General features: G+C 39.4%; 1 protein-coding gene and 1 long non-coding RNA gene across 8 annotated transcripts in view; one reads left to right on the forward strand and one right to left on the reverse strand.

Annotated features, from left to right (window-relative positions):
• The window catches only part of LOC137176055 (uncharacterized), a 41,935-nt gene extending 32,952 nt beyond the window's left edge, over positions 1-8,983 (reverse strand). For all 3 annotated transcript variants that reach the window (XR_010925790.1, XR_010925789.1, XR_010925788.1), the window contains exon 1: positions 8,894-8,983. This is a non-coding gene — a long non-coding RNA (uncharacterized lncRNA). The remainder of the gene's footprint in view (positions 1-8,893) is intronic.
• The window catches only part of usp6nl (USP6 N-terminal like), a 96,454-nt gene extending 79,281 nt beyond the window's left edge, over positions 1-17,173 (forward strand). For all 5 annotated transcript variants that reach the window (XM_067582102.1, XM_067582103.1, XM_067582101.1 and 2 more), the window contains 9 exons: positions 2,824-2,931; positions 4,053-4,162; positions 5,846-5,894; positions 6,100-6,220; positions 7,407-7,501; positions 7,917-7,982; positions 8,473-8,572; positions 8,889-9,041; positions 14,240-17,173. In XM_067582102.1, the coding sequence (XP_067438203.1) occupies positions 2,824-2,931; positions 4,053-4,162; positions 5,846-5,894; positions 6,100-6,220; positions 7,407-7,501; positions 7,917-7,982; positions 8,473-8,572; positions 8,889-9,041; positions 14,240-15,822 (2,385 nt within the window). In that variant the 3' untranslated portion in view covers positions 15,823-17,173. The remainder of the gene's footprint in view (positions 1-2,823; positions 2,932-4,052; positions 4,163-5,845; positions 5,895-6,099; positions 6,221-7,406; positions 7,502-7,916; positions 7,983-8,472; positions 8,573-8,888; positions 9,042-14,239) is intronic.
• Positions 17,174-21,762: the final 4,589 nt, after the last annotated feature.

A 21,762-nucleotide genomic window follows, 5' to 3' on the forward strand; every position in this document is an offset into this window, starting at 1 on the left:
CTAATTACAAGGCTGTTGCACTAGAAACTAGTGAGTCCCAAGTGTGGTGGTAGGAGGTTGATGGAGTGTACGCACACACACACATATAACTAAACGTCATTCATTTTTAAGATGACACACACACACACACACACAACATGTTGACTTTTAATAGGGAGACACACCGACCGCACTCATACGTCTTGTTCGTCATCTTGTTCGCGGCGAAGGTTACAGACGAGAGCTGATTTATGACTCTTCATCATCGACGCTCTCGCTCCTCCTCACACACGTCTCTGCAAACCAGACACTAAATTAAAGGGCTTTTTTTTTTTTTACACATGACCATCAGTTTACTGGTCGTGAATGAGGAGCAGCTTCTCAGCTCGTGAAAACAGTCAAGAAGGAAGGAAGCTTTGTCAAATGATTGAATTTTCCATGAAGTCCTCACAAGGCGCCAACAGAAGGATGAGCATCAATTTTAGGTCGAACAGCCCACAAGACTGACATATAGTTTGGCGTGAAATCCAGTAGAAATGTCCTCGAATTGTATTAACTTTGCTGAAACCCCTTTAACCTCTCATCTAGCAGCATCACCAGGTCAACATTTTAACATGTCAACTCAAAGACAGTCGTATGATGACGGAGTTGGCTTAGCGACGGTTGAACACAGTAGAACTGCGTGACTGGAGACAAAAAATATATATAATAGTCGAGGAGAACAGCAGGTGAACCAACTGTCAATCACAGCTGTCAATCAACGACCACACGGCAGACATCAAAGCTGCTATAAGTCTTCAAATCGTATTAACGGAGCAATAATCTCCAAAATAACCACCAGAACACTTATAAGAGGGCCTGAATTTAGAGATTGAGACCAGAATGACTGGTCTCAATCAGTTGGAAGTTGATGCTGTTTGAACGGGAGTCAGTTGGATTCAGCGTCTTTAACTTAGTTCCACATTGGCTTCAAGCTGTGGTCGTTGCCAGAATATGGTCAAATTTAGTTGAGTTCTATAAATGTTACAGCATTTTTAATAGTTTTTCTCTTAGCTGTAAAGAGCAGTAACAGCGGTCCGTGTCCCCTGTCAGTCACCTGTACACACATTTACAGTCCCAACACCTCCCGTAACTGCTGTAAAACCGTTCTGGTCGGTTGGGTTTTAATAGTTGTAGAAGGAAAAATTCACTGCGATTAGCTTTGCTGTTCCAGCAGTTTGGGTTTTAAGACTTAATCTTCCTCAACCGCAGTCCAACTGATTTTCCATCTTTTTTTTTTTTGTAGACACTGAATTACTTTGGACTGTTCTGCATGCATAACAGTCTCTCTCTCTCTCTTTCTCTGCCCACAATCTCTCCTGGAGCTCGTCCAGCCAGATGGTTGAGCTCACCTTCCAAAGCCCTTTGCTTGTGCTCGGGGAGAGTGCGGAGTACATTCACGCATACGCTGTTTGTATCTTTGACACACTCCGAGCGGTTTGGGTTGATGGTTTTTCTCTGTTCTGAATCAGCCGTGCCAGAGGCTCCGATTGCATCTCTGTGGTCTCCCCGACAGATAAAATTGTGTATTTTTCGCTCCGCTGGTGTTACCATCCGCAGCACAACGTTATTGTTTATGCATCTTGTTGGTTTTATGTCTTTGTACTTTGTAACTTGTTGTTGAAAGGTTCCCTATTAATAGTTTTCAATGTTATTCATTAACAGACAACTGGCTTCACATTCAATCGATTAAATGATTTGAGGAGAATGTTTTACTATAATTTAGCTTTTTAGAAGTCTGCACGTGGTATAATGTTGGACAGGATAAAGGTTTAAAAGTCTTACATCTCCAGGTGCCGTACAGAAGATATAAAATGCTCTGATATGATATTACAAGTAAAATGATTAAAGATGCAACATTCAGTATCTCATCCACTTGTTTATGTAGCTAAATCAAGCTAAACTGTAGCAATAATAATAATAATAATGAACTGTAATAATAATAATAAGAAGAAGAAGAATAACGGGATCCTGATAGTAAAAACTGTTTAGAAACATAAATAAATCAAGTTTGTTAAACTACTTAATGTACTTTTAATGTTTTAAGTTATGAACGTGACTTTTCAGTTTGCAAAAAACAACAAAATGAAGGATATAGATACAAAAAACAAAGGAATTATGGGATATGAATTATGTGAAACGATATTCTTAATTAGTAAGTAAACTTATGGTGGTCTGTGACTAAGATTTTTCACAGCAGGGTTCATTTGTTACAGAGACTTGAGAGATCCCAACTGATGTTTATTTACATTTTTGACAATTTTATAGATGAATGGCTTAAACTATAAAATGTCTAAATTCCCCAGAACTCAAAGTGATGTCTTCATATTGCTTGTTGTATCCAAAATCCAAAGATATTTAATATGCAATGATTAAAAAACAGAGAAGCAGCAGATCCTCACAGGTCTCTGTCTTCTAGTCTGACAATTTTATTTGATAAATGACTTAAACAATGAGTTAATAATCAGAATTGTTGTTGATTAATTCTCTCTCGGTCTCCTAATTGAATAATTGTTTGATTTAAACAGCGTCATCAGTAAACACACTGAAACTCTCACTACTGGAATTGTTTTAGTGGTTAAAGCAGGATGTGTTGAAAGCTTTTAGATAGAAGAATGAAACAAACATGGACATAAAACGAGGCTGCGGTCAGAATCAAACCACCATCACAACATGTTCTGGCAGATTAAACTGTCTATGAGAAGTGGTGTAAAGGTGCAGAGGCTTTCTGAGGTGAACTGAGCTGTTGTCGGTCTTTGAAGGCCTTTTCTAACAATGACCCCCCTGTTGTTTGTTTCCTTCCAGCTGGTCAGGAGGGTCTATAAGGGAATTCCCCTGCAGCTCAGAGGAGAGGTGTGGTGTCTGCTGCTCGATATTCCCAAAATGAAGGAGGAGAAGAAAGACTTCTATGAGGTATGAAAGCACTGAACACACTTTTTAACACCCTGCCAGCAATTCACAGCCCTGCTCTCTCCCAGAACGCTTTATATAAAGCCTGTGCAGCACAGCAGCATCATAAAGATTCATCAGTGAGCCAGCGTGCACCTCATCTTTATTAGATTTTACAGCGTTATTGTGGCCAAGATGTGGGCTTGGAGGTTTTTTTTAATTGTGTGAATCTGCACAGCTTGTGTCTGCACATTGATACATCCTTTTCTGTCTGTTTTTTTTTTTTTTTTTTTTTTTTTTTTTGAGGAGACAAACTTTGGATCTCATTAGAAAGTTTGGCTGGCAGGATCAATATATCTCTCCCTTTTTAGGAGGAGAGTAGGAGTCTTGTAATTATAAGTTGAAAGCGTGCTGTAAAACCAAACAGCAAACAAAGTGAAAAGAAAAAGGCAAACTGTGAAAGAGAAATTATCTGTCTGGCGAGCATCACGGAGGCTTTGTCACTGATAATCCGTTTTTTATCTTTTTGTGAGCGAGTGAGAGGAATTTTGAAGATTTAATCTGGGCGGTGCATAATGTTGAAAAGACTGAACATCAAACATATGACATCCAAGCTCTTAGTTTACTTATTAAACATTTAACTCCAACATAACATCATACAAGCATAAAGGAACAAGTAAAGCTCATGAAAATGTCGGCAGATACAACTTTTCACACTTTAAATATGAAATACTGAAACTATTCACTGGATTTTTAGTCTGAAGACATTTAAGGCAAAAAAACAGTTCCTGAATTATGTTTAATTTTAGCTCTAAATGGTTAGTCAAAGAATTTGCTCCAGTAGAGATGCAATTAGGCTGAACTTGGGTCAAACTTGAGAGTCAGTGCTGCCAGCTTCCAGGCTCAATTAATTCTTAGTGGATGTTTTGTAGTAAAAACTGAGCTTGTGAGCTTGTGAGCGGCTGTGTGAGGTTGAGTGTGTGCTGGTGGGTTATATTTCCGCTCTGTCTCTGACTTCCAGACACATATTTTAATTTAATTTGAGTAAAAGTTATACAAGAATCGTTTGACCGTTAGAGGAGCGTTTAAAAACAGCATCAGTGTTTCTCTGACTGTTGTTACTGTCTCTGTGTGTCGTCGTTCAGAAGCTAAAGGCCAGAGCCCGAGGAGTCTCCCCCGACATCCGTCAGATCGACTTGGATGTGAACCGCACCTACAGGGACCACATCATGTTCATGCATCGCTACGATGTCAAGTGGGTACCTCCAGAATACACCGTACTGTTAGAGACACCAATCACACAGCAACCTTATTTAGACTCATTCATAAACTTAGAGAGGCTGATAATAGAAATGTTGGTATATAGAATTTACCAATAAATTAGTTTATTGAGAGAAAACTACAGTCTGTTGCACAATGTAATATATCTTACTGGCTCCACTGTAACCACTGTTTACTACTGTGTGTCATAATTTAGTTCAAATTCAGATGTTTTTAAATGTTAAATTGATGCAGTTGATCTTTCTGGAGTCAGTAGAACAAGTTGTGTGTATCTTACAAAACCAGACTTTAGCTCACAATGGTTTGAAGAAAAAAATCTGAACTAATGAGGGTTTGAAATAAGGCTGCAGCCAATGATTATTCTCAATCATCTTTGTCTATAAAATATCAGAAAAGAGCCTACTGTGAGAAATTCAAATTGTTTTATCCAACTAAGAATCAAAAAACGATAAAAACGATATTCAGTTTACTATCATAAAGAAAACCACCATTTTGGCTTTAAAAATGACCTTTAATTATGGATTAATCAAGACAGGAATCACCAAATGAATCATTTTTGTCTGTAAAATGTCAGAAAAAAGTGAAAACGGCCTTAATGAAATATTCAAATTGTTTGTTTCAACAAAGAATCAAAAAACCAAAAGATTTTCAGTCTGTTATCATATCACACTTGAGAAGTTGGAGCCAGAAAAAGAAATACTGAAATTATTTATTAATTAATTATCAAAATAGTTGCCAATCAACTTCCTGTTGTTCTTAATTCTTCATAAAGCTAGTTGATAAATTGACTTATAGTTTCACTTTTAGCTTAGAAATGTAATTGGCTGAGATTTTGTGACAAACCTCAGAGCTGGTGTTGCTGTGCAGAATTAATCACATGACTTTTTACTTCTTCTTCTATTATCTATTCTAGAAAAATGTACGTATCACTTCCTGTGCAACTCGTGCAGTAATTTTCCCTGTCGCTGAAGAGGCAGAAAAAAAAAGACCTCAACTTCACGCACAAAATGTTTGAATGACGAGTAATCTCAGGGAGACGTTGAGAGCAGAAACACTGCAGCGGTTTGCAGCAGAAATAGAGGCAAAGCACATGTAGAATAAAAGATAACGAAGCTTTAAATGCATGTTCACACGTCACAAACTGTACATTTATTTAAAGTATCTGATTAGAGCAAGAATTAAACCGTTTAAATCAATCAATGAACTCGCACCAGACTAGTTTAAAAAATAAGAAGCTCCAAACCTGTTTACCACCGACTCTCCTGACGTGGAAGTGAGACGACTCAGGTCCCTTTTTGTGTGGTCTGATGTTTGATAACGGCTTGAATGAATGTTTTAGCTAAAGACAATTACCTTCGTTCAGCTCTTATATGTTCTATACAGGAACTACAGCGGTTTTAACTTAACTAAACACACGTTTCCCTGCTAGCTGCACTTTCATTTTCATGTGTGAAGATGATAATCACGTCTTACATTTACTAGTTTTACACCTGAACGTGAAACTTCTCGGCCACACACACACACACGTGTACTTAAACAGGAAGTTAAAAGATATCTGAGCTTTAAGAACACAGAACCAAAACTATGAATGACTGTACTGGCACTGAACTGGGGATTGTTTGCTGGCTTTTGTGGTGACTGTGGTTTGTGTTTTCAGGCAGCAGGCGCTCTTCCACGTCCTCACAGCCTACTCCATGTACAACACCGTGAGTCATTCTGCAGGAAACTGCTAACTTACTACCTTATCAGGGCGGTAGCATTCGTCTTGACTAAAATAAGTAGGACGTTTTGTTTGTTCCCTTGTTTTCGGAGCACTGGATCTCCAAGTTTATTGATAACTGACTGGGACGATGTTTCTTTAGCTATGATTTCCATTTAATGTTTAGCTAACTGATCGATGTGTGTCTGCAGGAGGTCGGATACTGCCAGGGTATGAGTCAGATCACTGCCCTGCTGCTGATCTACATGAACGAAGAAGACGCCTTCTGGGCTCTGGTCAAACTACTGTCTGGGCAGAAGCACGCCATGCACGGTAACAGTCACTTGAAGGGGCAAATATGGCTAAAATATAAAAGTTTGTTGCACCGTTTCATCACAGCAGCGATGTCTCTGAAGCATGAAAATCACTTGTGAATGTATATAAATTCATATATTTACTGACAATTGACTTGAAATTCATGTTCAACGATGCAAAATTAGTTTTTCTTGAGATTAATTAAGCAGTTGACAAAACTCTCCGAACGTGAGCTCCATTAGTAGCACTTCACACGATTCCTTCCTTCCTCAGCAGATGGAGTTTGTCCGGTTGAGATGGGAAAGTAGATGTTTAAAGAAAACAATTCTCACATCTACAATATTATGATTTGATCAAGAGCTCTGGCTCAGCTACTAATGAACCATGTGGGATTGTTTTGTCTACTAGTTTTTGTTGTTTGGAAGTAAATAAGAAGGGAGAAGGAGGCAGCGGCAGTTAACCAGCTGGTAATATCTGATATTTAGGAAATACAGATAAAACACAGTGTGGGGTAGCAATTAAACTGAGTAAAATACAGCCACAAAGCATCTGTTACTGCGTTAAAAATGAGTTAAAAAGCTGAGTTTAATATGCTTGTTAAACACACAAAATGTTGGCAAAACAACTCCGAGCTATACTGGAAATGTGGCTGCTGAAGAAAAGAAGCTTCTGAAATGAAAAAACACGACACGGCAGCGTCTAGAGAGCGTTTAGGACGCAGCTTTTAACGCATCAGAAACAGTGAAGTTGCTGGTCGGCTAACTGTCTTCTTGGTATTTGACATTTCCTCAAAACAAATCCCCGATTAAAAGGTGTTAAACTGTTATTTTCATGCATTGAAACAAGCTTGAGAGCCTCGGGATCTACAGTATGTCAGTTTTCTCAAGCACATGATAAAATGATGAAGCATCAGTAAAGAGGAATTAGCATGTGGGCATGTTACAGCGATGAGCTCATAAATCTCTGCTCACACTAAAACCTCCATAGATGACAACCAGTGAGGAATAAACATACAGACACATACATATATACATGCATGTTTTAAGGGATTATCACTGCTTGGTGCTAAAAGAAAGAAATATATACAACTAAGGACAGGCTGGGAAATATTAACATTATTAAAATGACTGTTTGTTGACTATATCATTAGTATTTGTCTGTAAATGGATTTTTAGGCGTCTGACCGTCTTGTCATCACTTTTAGGGTTTTTTGTTCCTGGTTTCCCGAAGCTGATGCGTTTCCAGGAGCATCACGACCGCATCCTGAAGAAGATGATGCCTAAACTGAAACAACACCTGGTGAGACGCGCAACACTGGTGCAGCAATTAATGATGTAACATAAGCACATAATGCAAGAAATTAAAACATCTATAACGATCCAAATACATTAGATACAACTGGATATTGAATTAAAGCGTTTCATGTAATATATGCATCAGTTGTTGCACCCTATTCAAGTAATAATTTCACTTTAGAGTGTACTACTGGAAAAGTAGGATACAAATAGATGTTTTTGACTGATTTAAAAGAAAATATTAATGGTACTGCATTATTTGACAGCAAAGGAAGCTATATAAACACAGCATATATTGGGTAAATAAACGGTGAATTATCAGTATACTAGTGGAGACGGTGGCGTCAAGGTGTCACGTGACCTTCCTCGCCCAGTGTACTGAACATGTTTCCTGTTGGGTTTGTTCTCTGCTGCTGCAGGACAGCCAAGAGGTGTTCACCAGTCTCTACACCATGAAGTGGTTCTTCCAGTGCTTCCTGGACAGAGTGAGTGACTCTACTGCAGGCTGTCATGTTACCACACACACACACACACACACACACATTATGTGAGGGTATGAAATATGAATAATTAGAACGAAATTGACTGATATGGTCTTTTCAAAGTCAAAAGCAACATTGTTTGAAGTGTTTTGCCAGAAGTATTTAACCATGAGCCAACGCTCCAAATTTGACTATTTTCATTCTAAACCATTAGACGGTTTCACACCTGAACTTGCTGCAACTAATAAGGATTTTAACTGTCAATTAATTGTCAAATTTACGATTGTTTTAGTCTATAAAATGTCAGAAAATAGTGAAAAATGCCCACAAGATCCCAGAGCCCATACTTAAAATTGCTTGTTTAGTCCGACCAAGAGTACATGTATGAGGCTGCAACCATTCAACACCTTCTTCATATCAGTCACTGCTGATATGAAGAGAAATACACAAGAACAAAAACGATCTTCTGACCTGTAGTTGTGTTTGTGTCCAGACTCCTTTCACCCTCACTCTCAGGATCTGGGACATTTACATCTTGGAGGGTGAAAGACTGCTGCCCGCCATGTCCTACACTATCCTCAAACTGCACAAGAGTAAGACTGTTTTCTTTCTTTTCTAAAGTCGATACCCTATATAAAAATAAAAAAAACAGTGCCACTAGTGACAGTAATAAAGTAAGATGTTCCTACCCCCACCTCTTTGATTATCTAGAATAGCTATAAGGCACAATGTCTGGAAATAAAGAAAGAAAACTAAAGATGTGGCTTTTTCCATGAAGTCTGGTGTTATTTTTCGTTTCAAGGGCAGAGTTAGAATGCATGTCATGCTCTGCTCAGCGGTGTGAGTTAATACTCTCCCCTCAAAGACATAAAAAGTCTTAGTCAGTGTGTGTGTGTGTGTGATTTACAGAGCACCTGCTCAAGTTGTCCATGGAGGAGCTGGTGGAGTTTCTGCAGGTGACTTTGTCCAAAGATTTCTTCTTCGAGGACGACTTTGTGGTGGAGCAGTTACAGGCGTCCATGACGGAGCTCAGGAGGGCGAAGCTGGATCTGCCAGCACCAGGTACAGTTGCAGCACGACGCACACAGACCGACAGACACAGAATTAACCAGCTATAATACCACAAGGAGCGTTCTCGACTGTGACTTATAGTGCAGAGGTGACGTAGTTACAACACCAGCAGAGACACTTACTGTATAAACTAAAATATGTTTGTTATATTTCATTCAGAATTGACCAATTATAGGGCTGCAACTAACGATTATTTTCATTATCAGCTAATCTGATGATTATTTTTCAATTAATCGATTACCTGTTGGGTCTATAAAATGTCAGAAAATGGAGAAAAATGTTGATATTTTCCCAAAGATGCAACCTAAAATGTCTCGTTTTGTCCCGACCAACAGTCCACAAATCAAAGATATTCAGTTTACTGTCAGAGACGACTAAAGAAACCAGAAAATATTCATATTTAAGAAGCTGAAACCAGAGAATTTCACCATTTTTTCTTAAAAATGACTCAATGATTAATCAATTATCAAAATAGTTGAAAATAGTTGAATAGTTGTTAATCGATTAATGGTTGCAGCTCTAATCAGTAACACAACATACGCTGAAGTATGTTTTTCAGCAGTCATTAGTGCTAGTTGTGATCAAATCTTCTCAACTCAAGTTCACTTACTAATTTTTTTCGGAACTATCGACCAAATTCCACGGCCCTCTTCAGCAAATGGAACTTTGATCACATGACAACAGCCATCATGCTCAAGGATGGTCACAGGTGTTTTTTGACGCACGTTGACACCCGAGCAGCTTCCATTTGCTGAAGAGGGCTGTAAGATATGGATGAAAGCTCCTAATCATAACGCTTTTAGTGGCTTTTCTGCCCTGCCAATGTTAAAATCCTGTTTTTCTTTGTGTGTGAACATGTTTAAAATATGATGTAGAATAACAGCAATCAGCAAGCTGTACCGAAAACAGTCAAATCCCACGAAGAAGAACCCAGAGTTACAGTGAAAATGTTCCTTCAGGTATTATGGCTGTCTGAAAGGATTTCTTCAATACTGTTTCCTGGTCACTTCATGGGAATAACTGCATCCAATCAAAATGCTTAGATGAGACACCTTTTATAGCCTGTAAATGATCAGATTGGCACCATGTATTAGCACACATGTCAACACACATACACGCATAACGACATACTGTAGGTCAGCTGACCTGGCTTCCTGCTGTCCGTTAGCCATTAGCTGTGTTAGCAGTAGCAGTAGTGTGTGTGTGTTTCTAATCTTGCTGCTCTGTCTCCTCATTAATCTTGCTTTCTCTCCCCTCTTCTTTCAAACGATGTTAGCCAACAACAACAAAAGTGTGGCCGTGAGCGGGGGCCACATCCCCTCCTACGACAGTAACCGGTGGGCTATCCTGACTGGTCTTCCCCCCCTCTCCATGTCTCTCTGTCCATCTGTCCCTCAGTCCGTCCGCTCGTCAGTCCGTCCTGTCTGTCGCCTGTCTGTCCAACAGCACTCGGGTTTTTTCCTTCACAAACAAGTCTTCCAGCTATTCCCCCCTCCTCCTCCTCCTCCTCCTCCTCACCACACACACATAATATTTTTAACTAAAGCACAGACGCATTGCTTCAGTATTTATTTTGGAGTCCTGTAATGGCCGACTCCCCCTCTTGTCTTTGTATCTTTTATCTTTTTTTTTCTCCTTTTGGCTCTGATTCCAATGTGATAAAACAACAGTGCAGAAGTTAACAGCTCTGTCCAAAAAAAAAAGAAAAGAAAAGGTGTTTCAGGTGACATAATGTGCCCTCTGGTGGTCAACTAAAGCCACAGTATGATGCTGTCATTTCACCACTGATCTGATATGTTTGTTTACATAAGTCAGTTTGATAAGCAATCATAGTATTGTTAAGATAACTGCTGCATCATCATTTTTAATCAGCTGATCTGCACAGTGGCTATTTAAACTTGCAGATTGCGAAATCCCCCTCTGGGGATTAATAAAGCCTTCTGTTATGAATAATAAAAACGGTTCCTCTCCTAAATTAATCTGACTTTTCTCAGGATGTAATTTGCAGCTCCTAGTAGACTTTAAGGTAGAAACTATAACTGTAAAGACAGTTAATTATCACCTTTTATTTATCAAATGAGTCTCCACAGTCTTTTTAAGGCTTACATGTGATGTCCTCTTGTATTTTGTCATTAATCAGTTAGACCTCTATCATGGCAGCAGGCATTGAAGAAACTGTAGCTGTCTGTTCATTTTCCAGCCCGCTGACAAGATAATGAGCTGCTTTTCCAACACTGGAAGCCTTTGTTTAACTTTTGTTTTAACAACCATCTGCTGCCACAAATTTGCTGGTTTTGCAGGGGTGGGATTTTTTATTTTTTTTAATTAATTGGCTGCACTGTGATGAATGACAGCGGTTTTGTGGTTCTGGTAGTTTTAAACTTTGTTAGGCCTCATTTGAGTTAAAGATGATCTTTCTTTCCTAACCACAGCAGTATAATTTACTTTGTGCAAACACCAGTGGGATGAATCCACAATCCTCAGCGGTTAGAAGTACATTAGATTAGAGTCTTTTTTCTCTCTCCCTCATCACAAACACCAGCAAAAAAACAGATTAAGTCAATATGTGGTTTTGATTTTGAAGGCTGTGGATAGCTCATAATTTGTGCTGATATTTAGCGGCAGTAAATTTCATCATTTATCCCAATAAAATAAGAAAAAGTCACTTATTACCACATTTTATGAGCAAACAGACAATGTTTGGATGAACATCGTTGGTTTGTCAGACACATTTATCCCTGAAGACTTTAATACAAGTGAAGAACATCTTGTGTTTGTTTCATGTGTTTTTTCCACTATAATCTTAAAAACATCACTACACTTCTGTTTCCCTCGGACCTTTTGTTTGTCAGGGAGGAAAAAAAAAAGACTGCAGCAGCATTAGGCTACCGTGGTGCAGCTCCTTCAGGCAAGGTGAAGCAGGTTTCATTGCAGGTTTTACTGACTGATTATGTAAAACACTCCCTCACCACACTGTAATCATTTCTGCTTTCTAGTCATGTGAAATAAAAACAACAGTACTGATTTCCTGTTAGCGGCCGTGAACAGTTCAGTCATGAAACAGGGAAGCTGGACGACAAAATAAAATTACACTTTAGAGGAACTTCACCTAAACCGGTCAGAGCACATACTTACATACCAGTAGTAGTGACGCCACACTGTCACGAAGGATCAATTAAAATAGAAAAGTCATCACAGATAGCAACTTAATCTAGTGTTATCATTTGCACAAACACTGACTGACAGTTTAAATGAATGTTTGTTCATTAATCTATAAAACACTAATAATTTCCTTTTTTTTAAAGTAATGACATTTAAAGTGGGAAACAGACTGTACTACAGGTATGTACAACTCACTGCATATTTGCATGAGTGATAAATATTTTATGTTGTGCTGCACAGCTCTTATATTCAGGTTGTAGCTGCAGGTTTTGAACATTTATTTCCATTAAAAAAACATTTTAGTTCAACCTTTTTAGCCAATAAAAGATTAAATACAGATAAACATTAAGATAATCTAGTTTGGTAAACTGCTTTCTACACAAGTTTCAGATATTTATAAATTAAAACTGAAACCTATTACACTATAGGAAAGTTTGTATTTCTATTTTTGAATTGAAAAAGAGGATATGAAGTCTGAACATCCCACAGATAAGTTTTAGCTGACTTCAAGGTTCAACTGCGAACGTGAGACTCTTTCACTCCACTATTTTCTTACAGTATTTCCATTTAGCTTAGTTTTGTGCTGTATCGATGCGACATCTTTTTTCTGTAACAGCTCTTTCTCGTCTTTACCCGCCCTCAGCTGAGTCACTGTGTCAATCCAGGTTAGACTGGACACACATGAGTGAAAACATTGCTTAAAAAACACTTAAAACTAGGTGGAACAATGCTGACTAGACTTAGGCAATGAACCCAAACATTAAACTCTTAATGGTTGTGTACTTAGGATTTATAGGGTTAGATTAGTTGTGGTACTTTCAGAGGATTACGTTAGTTAGATTCATAATATTGGTTTTGATAGCTTGAATAAGCCCTAGAATAAACTATTATCCTGCCTTTACTTGATCTAAAATAGATGCAAGAACCGTTGACTTTACTTACCTTTATTGTGGATAAGACGATCTCCAGTGAATGAAAACTCCTGAAAGAGAGAAAGCAGAAATATTAATTTGCAGGTCAGTGGAGCACCTTCAGAAAATAATTCTACAAGGTTTTAACAATGTTGAACGCAACCCTGATTTCTAATAAAGGATTAGGATTGTCAGAGAACTAAGTTTTGCTGTTTTTTCCCCCACATGAAACGATTCAATTCAGATAAACATTAATGTGGAAAAACTAGATGAGGAAGGTGAGGTAGCTTAGTTTAGTTTCCCCTGTTGCTTTAGCCCATTTGAACAGGAGAAAAAGGCCAAGGTCAGTGGATAAACTGGTCATGGACAGACACTCTAGTTTTGTGGATTCAGTGCCAACAAGTTCACTTCCTGGCTCATTCCCACAGCACTTCCTCTTCTTCCAGCTGCTGCCTCCTGGCCCTGATGATCACACTTTCCCTTACAGTCCCCGACACATCCAGCGTCACCATCAGTGTGTGTGTGTACACTGTGTATACAGTATGTTCCTGTCAACTGTACGTTTTTTATTTCTGCTTTGACGTAAAGCAGTAAGTTAAAAGTATTAATGTCATAACTTCTGACGTGTACTGGTTGTTGAATAGTCTAAGTGAAGGGATATTTCTGTGGGTTTTAATGCTTCTACTTATAAGTCTCAGCACATTTAACAAGGTTCATCAATCAAGAACTATTTCTGTATGACCTTTAAAGTCCAGGGCTACTGCAACAGCTAAGTACAGTTTAATGAAATGGAGTAAAACTCATAATTTCAGAGGCCACTCGATTGAGTGTCACCTAATTGAGCTCCTCCACCAAGCTGGGAATTAATATCAAACAGTATCTCTGATGTTTTCTTTCTGTCCTTTGGTCTTTGCCTGTGGAGATTATGTGTTGTCATGAATGTAATTCTCCTTTGTTTTACCTCTCTATGGCAGTGGTATTGCATGAATCCATGTCCCCCGTTGTGACTCCTCATCCGATGTGAATCAGCACCACACAGTGTGTTCAACCATCAACGTTCACTTTTGTTTCCTGGCGTTTTTTTTTATGTGTTTCCCGTTGTTTTGATCTTTGCAGGTGAAGCGGAAGAGTTTCCCAAGAAGCCTCTAGGGCAGCTTCCTCCTGAGCTGGCAGCAGCAGTCGTGAACCACGTCGTGGGCAACGGTCGGAGCCACGCCGAGCCAGCCGAGCCTCCCAGGGAACCCAGTCCTGTACCAGATCGCCACCGGGACAGTCGCCCCCCCAGCCGGTCACGCAGGGACTCACTGGATAAACCATTCCGCCACCACAAGGATTACAAGAGGGACGTTCGCTCCAGGGGATCGGGGGAGATCCCCAATGACCACCGAAAGCAGTCCACCTCCACCACGCCTGAGAGGGGGGCGACACCGACCTCAGCCTCGACCCCTGTACCACAGCCTACCACAGTGGATAGAAAGTCTCAGAGCCACGCCACTGCCAACCACAATTCCAATGCAGCCTCCAGCTCACACAGAGACATCACTCCCCGCTGGTTCAAACCCTCCGAGACCAAGCTGGAAGCTGTCAAAGCTGCAGCAGCCCGGGACACCCACCTGAGCCGAGGGGCGTCGCCGGTCCCCTCCAGCCCAGGCGAGACCACACTGCCTCACCACCGGCCACGCTCTAAGGGCTTCGTCCCCGGCTCCGACCGTGGCTCCAATGCCTCCCAGTATGACAATGTACCAGGACTGCCAGAGCAGGATTTCGAGATCCTGGAGCTTGAGAGACCTCCGTCCAGAATGAGGACCCCTCGCAGTGAGACCCCCTTCAGTGTATCGTCCCTCCACCAGGTCAGCCCAAGCCGTGGACCCAGCCTGGGCGGGAGCGTCATCTCCATTGCATCAGGGCCCAGGGTGGCCAAACACCCTCTTCCTCCATTTTCCCACAACAATCCAGCAGGGGTCCAGGCCAGCTACACTGGCAGCCAGAGCCAGTACCACACCCCTCCACAGCAGCACTCCCCAGGTAGAACTACTACCGAGGTCCCCATCTTCCATCCTGCCTATAGCGTGAGCTTGGACCACAGAGGAGAGGACAGACACTATGCTCCGCCCTCCCGATTTCCTTCACCCTCCAGCATGGCGTACGGGGAACGAGCGTACGCCACCACCCAGCGGCAGCCCAACAGCCTCTCCCCTGAGAAGGCTCTCATGAACAACTCCTTCGCCACGTACCGCAGGCAGCCGCCACCCAGCTCCACCCACAACCTCCGAAACGCCAGGCCTCCCCTGGAGCACTCTCTGCAGCTGGAAACCCAGGGGAGATCCACCCCCATCTACCTGCAACAGCTCACCTCCACCGCACAGGTCTACAATACTGTGGACTACAGGTTCGAGGGGCATCAGAGAGGCGAGCCAAACCTGCAGTACCTCCCAGAAGGGGGGCTCACGTTGGCGCCAGAAGACGAGCTGCCCCCTCAGTCCCCGGGTGGGATGCCCCGCTCGCCCAGCTTCCAGCGAGCCCAAATGTCCCCCGTGCAGTTCACTTTCCCCCCTAACCCCGACAGCCTGCATCACTACAGGACACAGTTCCCGGAGCAGCAGCCTGTCATAAGGCAACAGCACCCCCAGCTGTTTGGAGGACCACACTACAGGCACGCACAGGAGGCGTTTGCCATGCAGGAGTCCATGTTGCTGTGATTGGAAGATAAAAAAACGGCGAAACACTGTAAAAAAAAAAAAAAAAAATTAAAAATTAACTGAAGTGTAGTCACTGACACTGTGGTAAAGGTGAGCAGTAGTCCTAGCGTTGTTAGGAACCTGGTTTTGTTTCTGCTCTACCGTTTCCTGTTGTTTATGTGTGAAGTACTGACCATCTGACTGTCACACTGCATCGTAACGTTGCAGGACACACCAGCCTCTGACGTTTTTACTGATCACTTTGAAAAGAGAAAAAAAAAACAAAAAAAAAAACTGACTGAAGATTTAATTTTATTTTTGGATGTAAATCATTAACAAGAGGTGACAGTATATATATAAATATATATATATATCTTTTAGAGTCTGATATGTACAGTGGATTTTTTTTGTTAATATGCTGATGAGTTTATCAGTAGCAGGAGATTGTTCTCCTGAAAGAGCAAAACTCTTGATTTATTTTCCATCTTTATTTTTTTATATGTTACTTCCAGATATTTACATTAGAGATCAATTTTACTCTATATGCTTGTCAACATTATTTTTCAAAGATGAGAAATAATACCGTGTCCATTGATAGAAATTTAGAGAGCAGTGATGAATGGTCACTGTAAGTTATGATTTCCATTTTGAAGCGCCTCCACTGTAGACACAGCAGGGTTTGTCGTTTATTTTTGTTTTTTTCTTAAATCTCATTTAGTTTTTTTGCTCAGTTTCGATGATATTTTTTTTCATTCCTCATTAACTGTTGTGCACTGCATTTCTCTTCCACATGTGAAGTACAGTACAATGAGTATTTACACATATTTGAGGCCAGTGTAGTTTTTTTTTGTGAAATTACAACCCTGATTAGAGACTCAAGGAATAGAGAGCTAATTTGTGAGGGCTGATATATTTTTTGATGGCTTAAAAGTCATCAGATTTGCTATGTAACCATAGGTAACGTGTTTTTTTTTAATTGCTGTACTGTAGTTACCACATCTTGAGCACATGCAGTCAGAGACGGATGTGAACTAGTTTCAGTACAAGTTTGCTTTACTTCATTATGTCTTATTATTCTCAACACTGTCATATCAACTACTGTTCAGCTGCTGGCACTTCCACTGGCATACAGTCATCTGGCACACACATACACACACACACACACACACACACTACATAGTCACAAATGTGTGAGTCACACATTTCAACATTTAATCAGTCACCTTCCCCATCATTCCTCATACTCTGGTTTAATGTTGTATTGTTTTACTGTGCATTACATTCCCTCAGTTATCTTTCTTTTTGTTAAGCGACTAATTGCAGACCATTCTGATACTTTGCTTAATAAAACGAGGTGGGGGTGAAAATGAAACTCTGGATCTGTCTTTGACTAGCTGTAAATTGGAAGTCGTATCATAAACTTGCAGTAGGAAATTGTCAGGCGTGCATATCCTTCTGAGATTTATTTCCGCAGCGTTTTTTTTCACTGCTGCCAGCCCCTTTTTCCCACTAATAAGGAGTTCTCTGCGCCCAATTTATTTTTCAAGAGGAGAAATATCAAGTGTGGAGGTAAGTTGCAGTACATGCACAATACTGGGTTATTGTCTTATTTTGAAATCTAAATGTGTTAGATATTCCTGTAAATTAGGTTTCTGCAAAGCACACAGAAAGGCAGAAACACTGTTATGATTCTGATCAATGACAATTAGTTTCTACTCTGTGATAACTTCCACATCCAGGTAAGACAGGGAAACGGTCGCTATGGTGCTGATTTAATGAGTCAATTGACAGATAAAATAATCAACCTCAATGTTGATCATATATTAATCATTAAAGCTAAAATATAAAAGAAAAATCACTGATTCCAGCTTCTCTAATATGACAATTTGCCGCTCTCTTATATCACTGTAAATTAAACATCTTGGGGTTTTGGACGACTGGTCAGAGCTATATGAGGTCCGGGAAGTAGTGATGAGCATTTTTCTCCAGTTACTAAATGATTAATGGTTAAAAAGCTGTAATTTTCACAATTTTGGGACAAGAAAGGCTAAGTTTATGTGCACCTAAATGACTTGACAAACACTGAATAGTTTATATCTTATCAGTTAGACTTATTTTAGCTAATAGGGAGAAATGAGTCAACTTATCCATCTTGTGTATCTTCACAGTTAGTAAATAAGTGAGTTATACAGAAAATAACATGCAGCTGACATTATAACAAGAGTTTATATGCAGCCTAATAGCATCATTCAGCTGTCTGCTCCCATGCTGTTTGTGTGTATCTTTCTGGATAAATTAGCAGACGATGGCTTCACAGACGCGTCATGTCAAGAGCTCTGCAGGATGAGCGAACACCAGGGAACAACAAAATCCTGCCTCTGATGCCCGGAAAAGATGTTTGTTGTCTATGGTGTGAAGACTTGTGCAAATAGGACGACGAATCCACCATAAGAGGAGCTCAAAGAGGTGCTCGTGAAGCACCGGGATGTTGCTTTGAAGCCACAAATCTTCAGCTCAGTCGTGTTATTTTGGTCCACAGTGGGGAACAGTTTGCATAAATGAGAGGATAAATGTTAGAGAAAAGCTCAAAATAGCTCACTAGAATAAATTCTTGATTGATCAAAGAACACCTGAGACTGAGAGGAAGGTTTAGTGGATTTACAGTGAAGAGCATCTCTGTTGAAATAATACAAAATATTATCAGCTGCCAAACACACGCTGGCTCTAGTTGACCTGCAGATTACATTTAGTGACACTGAAAATTACAGCTGTGAAGATTAAATCGATAACTCAAAGGAAAAATAGTTAGCGACAGTTGTGATCATCAGCGTAACAGTAATTTAATCTGTAATTAAAGTAATGAAGTGTTTTCATGAGTCTATAGATTAATTAATAATGAAGATAGTTGAAAATTACTTTCTAAAGTGATTTTAGTTGTTGTTGGTACTAAAGTATAGAACAATCTAAAAGTTTTTCTGGATGTACTAATTCTAATCTTGTACTAAATGCAACTATGAACAATAAGAAGCACAAATACAAAACTGTGCTGCTTTTCTTTTCATACATTTTATATAATTGTTTATAGTAATAAGGCTCCATAGGCTCAATGACATTGCTGATAATCATTAAAACATGTTCCTGTTTCATTCTCTAGATATTTTAAAGATTACACCTTCAGCAGTTTTCCCATCAACCTCTATACATCAGTGAGGAACTGGCAGTAACTTCACTCTGCTTCTCTTAGCAAGGCTTAAAAAAATAAGCTGTTCAGTGTTCAGCCAATCTGCTTGGACAGTAATCAAAGATCATATCTGTACCCGGTGTATTTGTTTTCTGTGCATGAGTGAAGCCGGACATATCATCTTCAGACAGTTTGCTCCTTCAATACTAAATGTTTACTCTGACAAACAGTTCCATCACTTCTAGTTAAATAACAAACACAGAATCTGTAGTGTTGCGTAGTTACAGCTGGCTATGGTTAACACAATTACACCATCATATGGCCGTTCAGTAAAACTACAACCTGAAGCATCAAAGTCACGTTATGCACTGAAGAATTTCAGATTCTTATTCCCATCACATCAAGAGATTTAAGATCAGTCTCTAACTTCTGGATTTAAACTTGTAAGATTTCTGCAAATGTATAAAGCCTCATTTTTATAGCAGCAAAACAACAAGAAACAAAACTTACACCTCTTATTGCATATAAATTAACATGCTACACATGACCAACACATTACTAACAAATACATAAAAAATACTGTTTCATGGTGATTTACTGTAGTCATTTTAAAGGCTTCTTTGTACAACTGTATGTGGTTCTCTGTAGTGTTTTACTCTCATGTCAACGAAATGACTTAGCTGTTCCTGATGAGTATTATTATCATCAATTTGTCTGTCAGTTATTTCTACAATAGATCCATTCATCATTTAATCTATAAAATGTCAGTAAATGGTGAAAAAATGTCCATCACAATTTCCCAGAACACCAGAGGACATCTTATATTTGGTTGTTTTGTGCTGCTGACAGCCCAAAACCCAAAGATTTAACAAGATTTCACAGGAACCAGTGAATGTTTGCCATTTTTTCCTTAATAAATAATTTGAATGATTTACTGATTATTAACATTGCTGCTCTTTCATTTTCTGTCCATCAACTAATCAAATAAATATTTCAGCACTAGAATTGACTTTTTATTGCGAATGGTTGAACAGATTTGTCAGAAATAAAAAAAAAAACCCCAGGGACTACAGTAGATCCCCAAAACAACGAGCTCTACTCATCTAAGATGTAGCACAGAAAACATAAACAGGTACATAGACAATATCACCACTAATTCTTTTCATTAGCAATTAATCTGTCAAATGTTCTTCATTTATGGTTTGTTTATAAAATGGCAGAAAATAGCATCACAATTTCCTGGGGCTCAAGGTGAAGTCTTCAAACTGCTTGTAATGTCACACCAACACTGCAAAACCCATATTCAACTTATAAATCACATAAGACAATGAAAAACAGACAAAGGGCAACCAATAATTATCATAACAGTTGCCAATTTATTTTTTGTTATTCAATTAACTGACCGTTACCATCAACAGTTAATAAGACTGCCCAAACATCATCAACTCCAAGAGGAAACGCCAAGGACCAAATAAAAATACCACAATATCAACATTCAAATTATTCATATTCATGATAATATGGACATTTATCATGTAAGCCGAACACCAACCAGAAACAAAGGAAACTGTCTCATTTGCTAGACGAAATTACTTTACAATCTATAACAAAGCACATGATTAAAAACCAAAAACACACAGATGCAGCCGGGACCGAAACTTAGCAACCAACCACAGACTGTATCAAAAATAATGGACGCCGCCACCGTGACGTCACCCATTGGTTTGTGGACTTTTTGAAACCTCGAATTTGCATTTTTACTGTCGCCATGTTGGATTTTTGGACAGAAGTGATGAGAAGTGAACATTTTTGGACGAGAAAGTGCAGCTGACCCTAACGTTAGCTGCTAGCCTGGTTAGCATGGTGCATATAGTCTTTGGTTAACTGATAATTGCTTGTGCTAATTTTCGTTAGCAAAAAGCTAGCTTAAAACCATTAAAACAAAATGTACTCACCGGAAAAACGGAACAAGGCTTTTTTAGAGCACCAATTATGTTACAATTATCTCTAACGAACTGAAAACACACTGAGATAGCGACGGCTACGGCTATACTCTGAGTATATGCCCTTAGCATACCCTGCTTTATCGTCAAATTTAAATTAAATGGGACCATAACTTACAAAAGAAACATCCATCCATTGGGCCGACAGGTAACGGTCGACCACGCGCTCGCTTCCTCTGCGCGCGGTGGCAGTTTGAACTGGTCAAATTTTCTGAACTATAACTCTCATCCTTATCATAACTCATTGTCAAATTTCTATAAACCAAAATATTTGTGAAACAACGCTTACCTCACACTCTTCTGTCCATCTGAATTAACAGCTATTCCGTCCACTGAACTATGAAAGTTATTCTAACCCGTTGTGCAAGTTACCAAGCTGCTCCCTGACCCAAACAAAGATGGCGGCCGGATGTGACATAATTATATTATATTGCTGGCCTTGAAGGTATTTTTTTACAGTCTGTGGTCAAAACTATCTAATGCTTTTCCAGTGGTGGAAGAAGCATTGAGAACTTTTACTTCAGTACAAGTAACAATACCACATTGAACAAATACTCCATTACAGGTAAAATTTCTGCATTCAAATGTGTGTGAAAAAAGGAAAAAAAATCCTGAATGAATGGTGATCATTTATTGTAACTTTATCAACTTTGTTTTGGTCCTCAACAAGTCAATAGTTTTTTTTCTTACCCACTGATCTATAAAACTTGTGGTAAAGGTTTTCTTTTAGTAGAATCTTCAACAAACATTAGGGCTAAAGATGATTTAATGATACTT

The sequence above is a fragment of the Thunnus thynnus genome, chromosome 23 (assembly GCF_963924715.1).
Source record: "Thunnus thynnus chromosome 23, fThuThy2.1, whole genome shotgun sequence".
Lineage (NCBI taxonomy): Eukaryota > Metazoa > Chordata > Actinopteri > Scombriformes > Scombridae > Thunnus > Thunnus thynnus.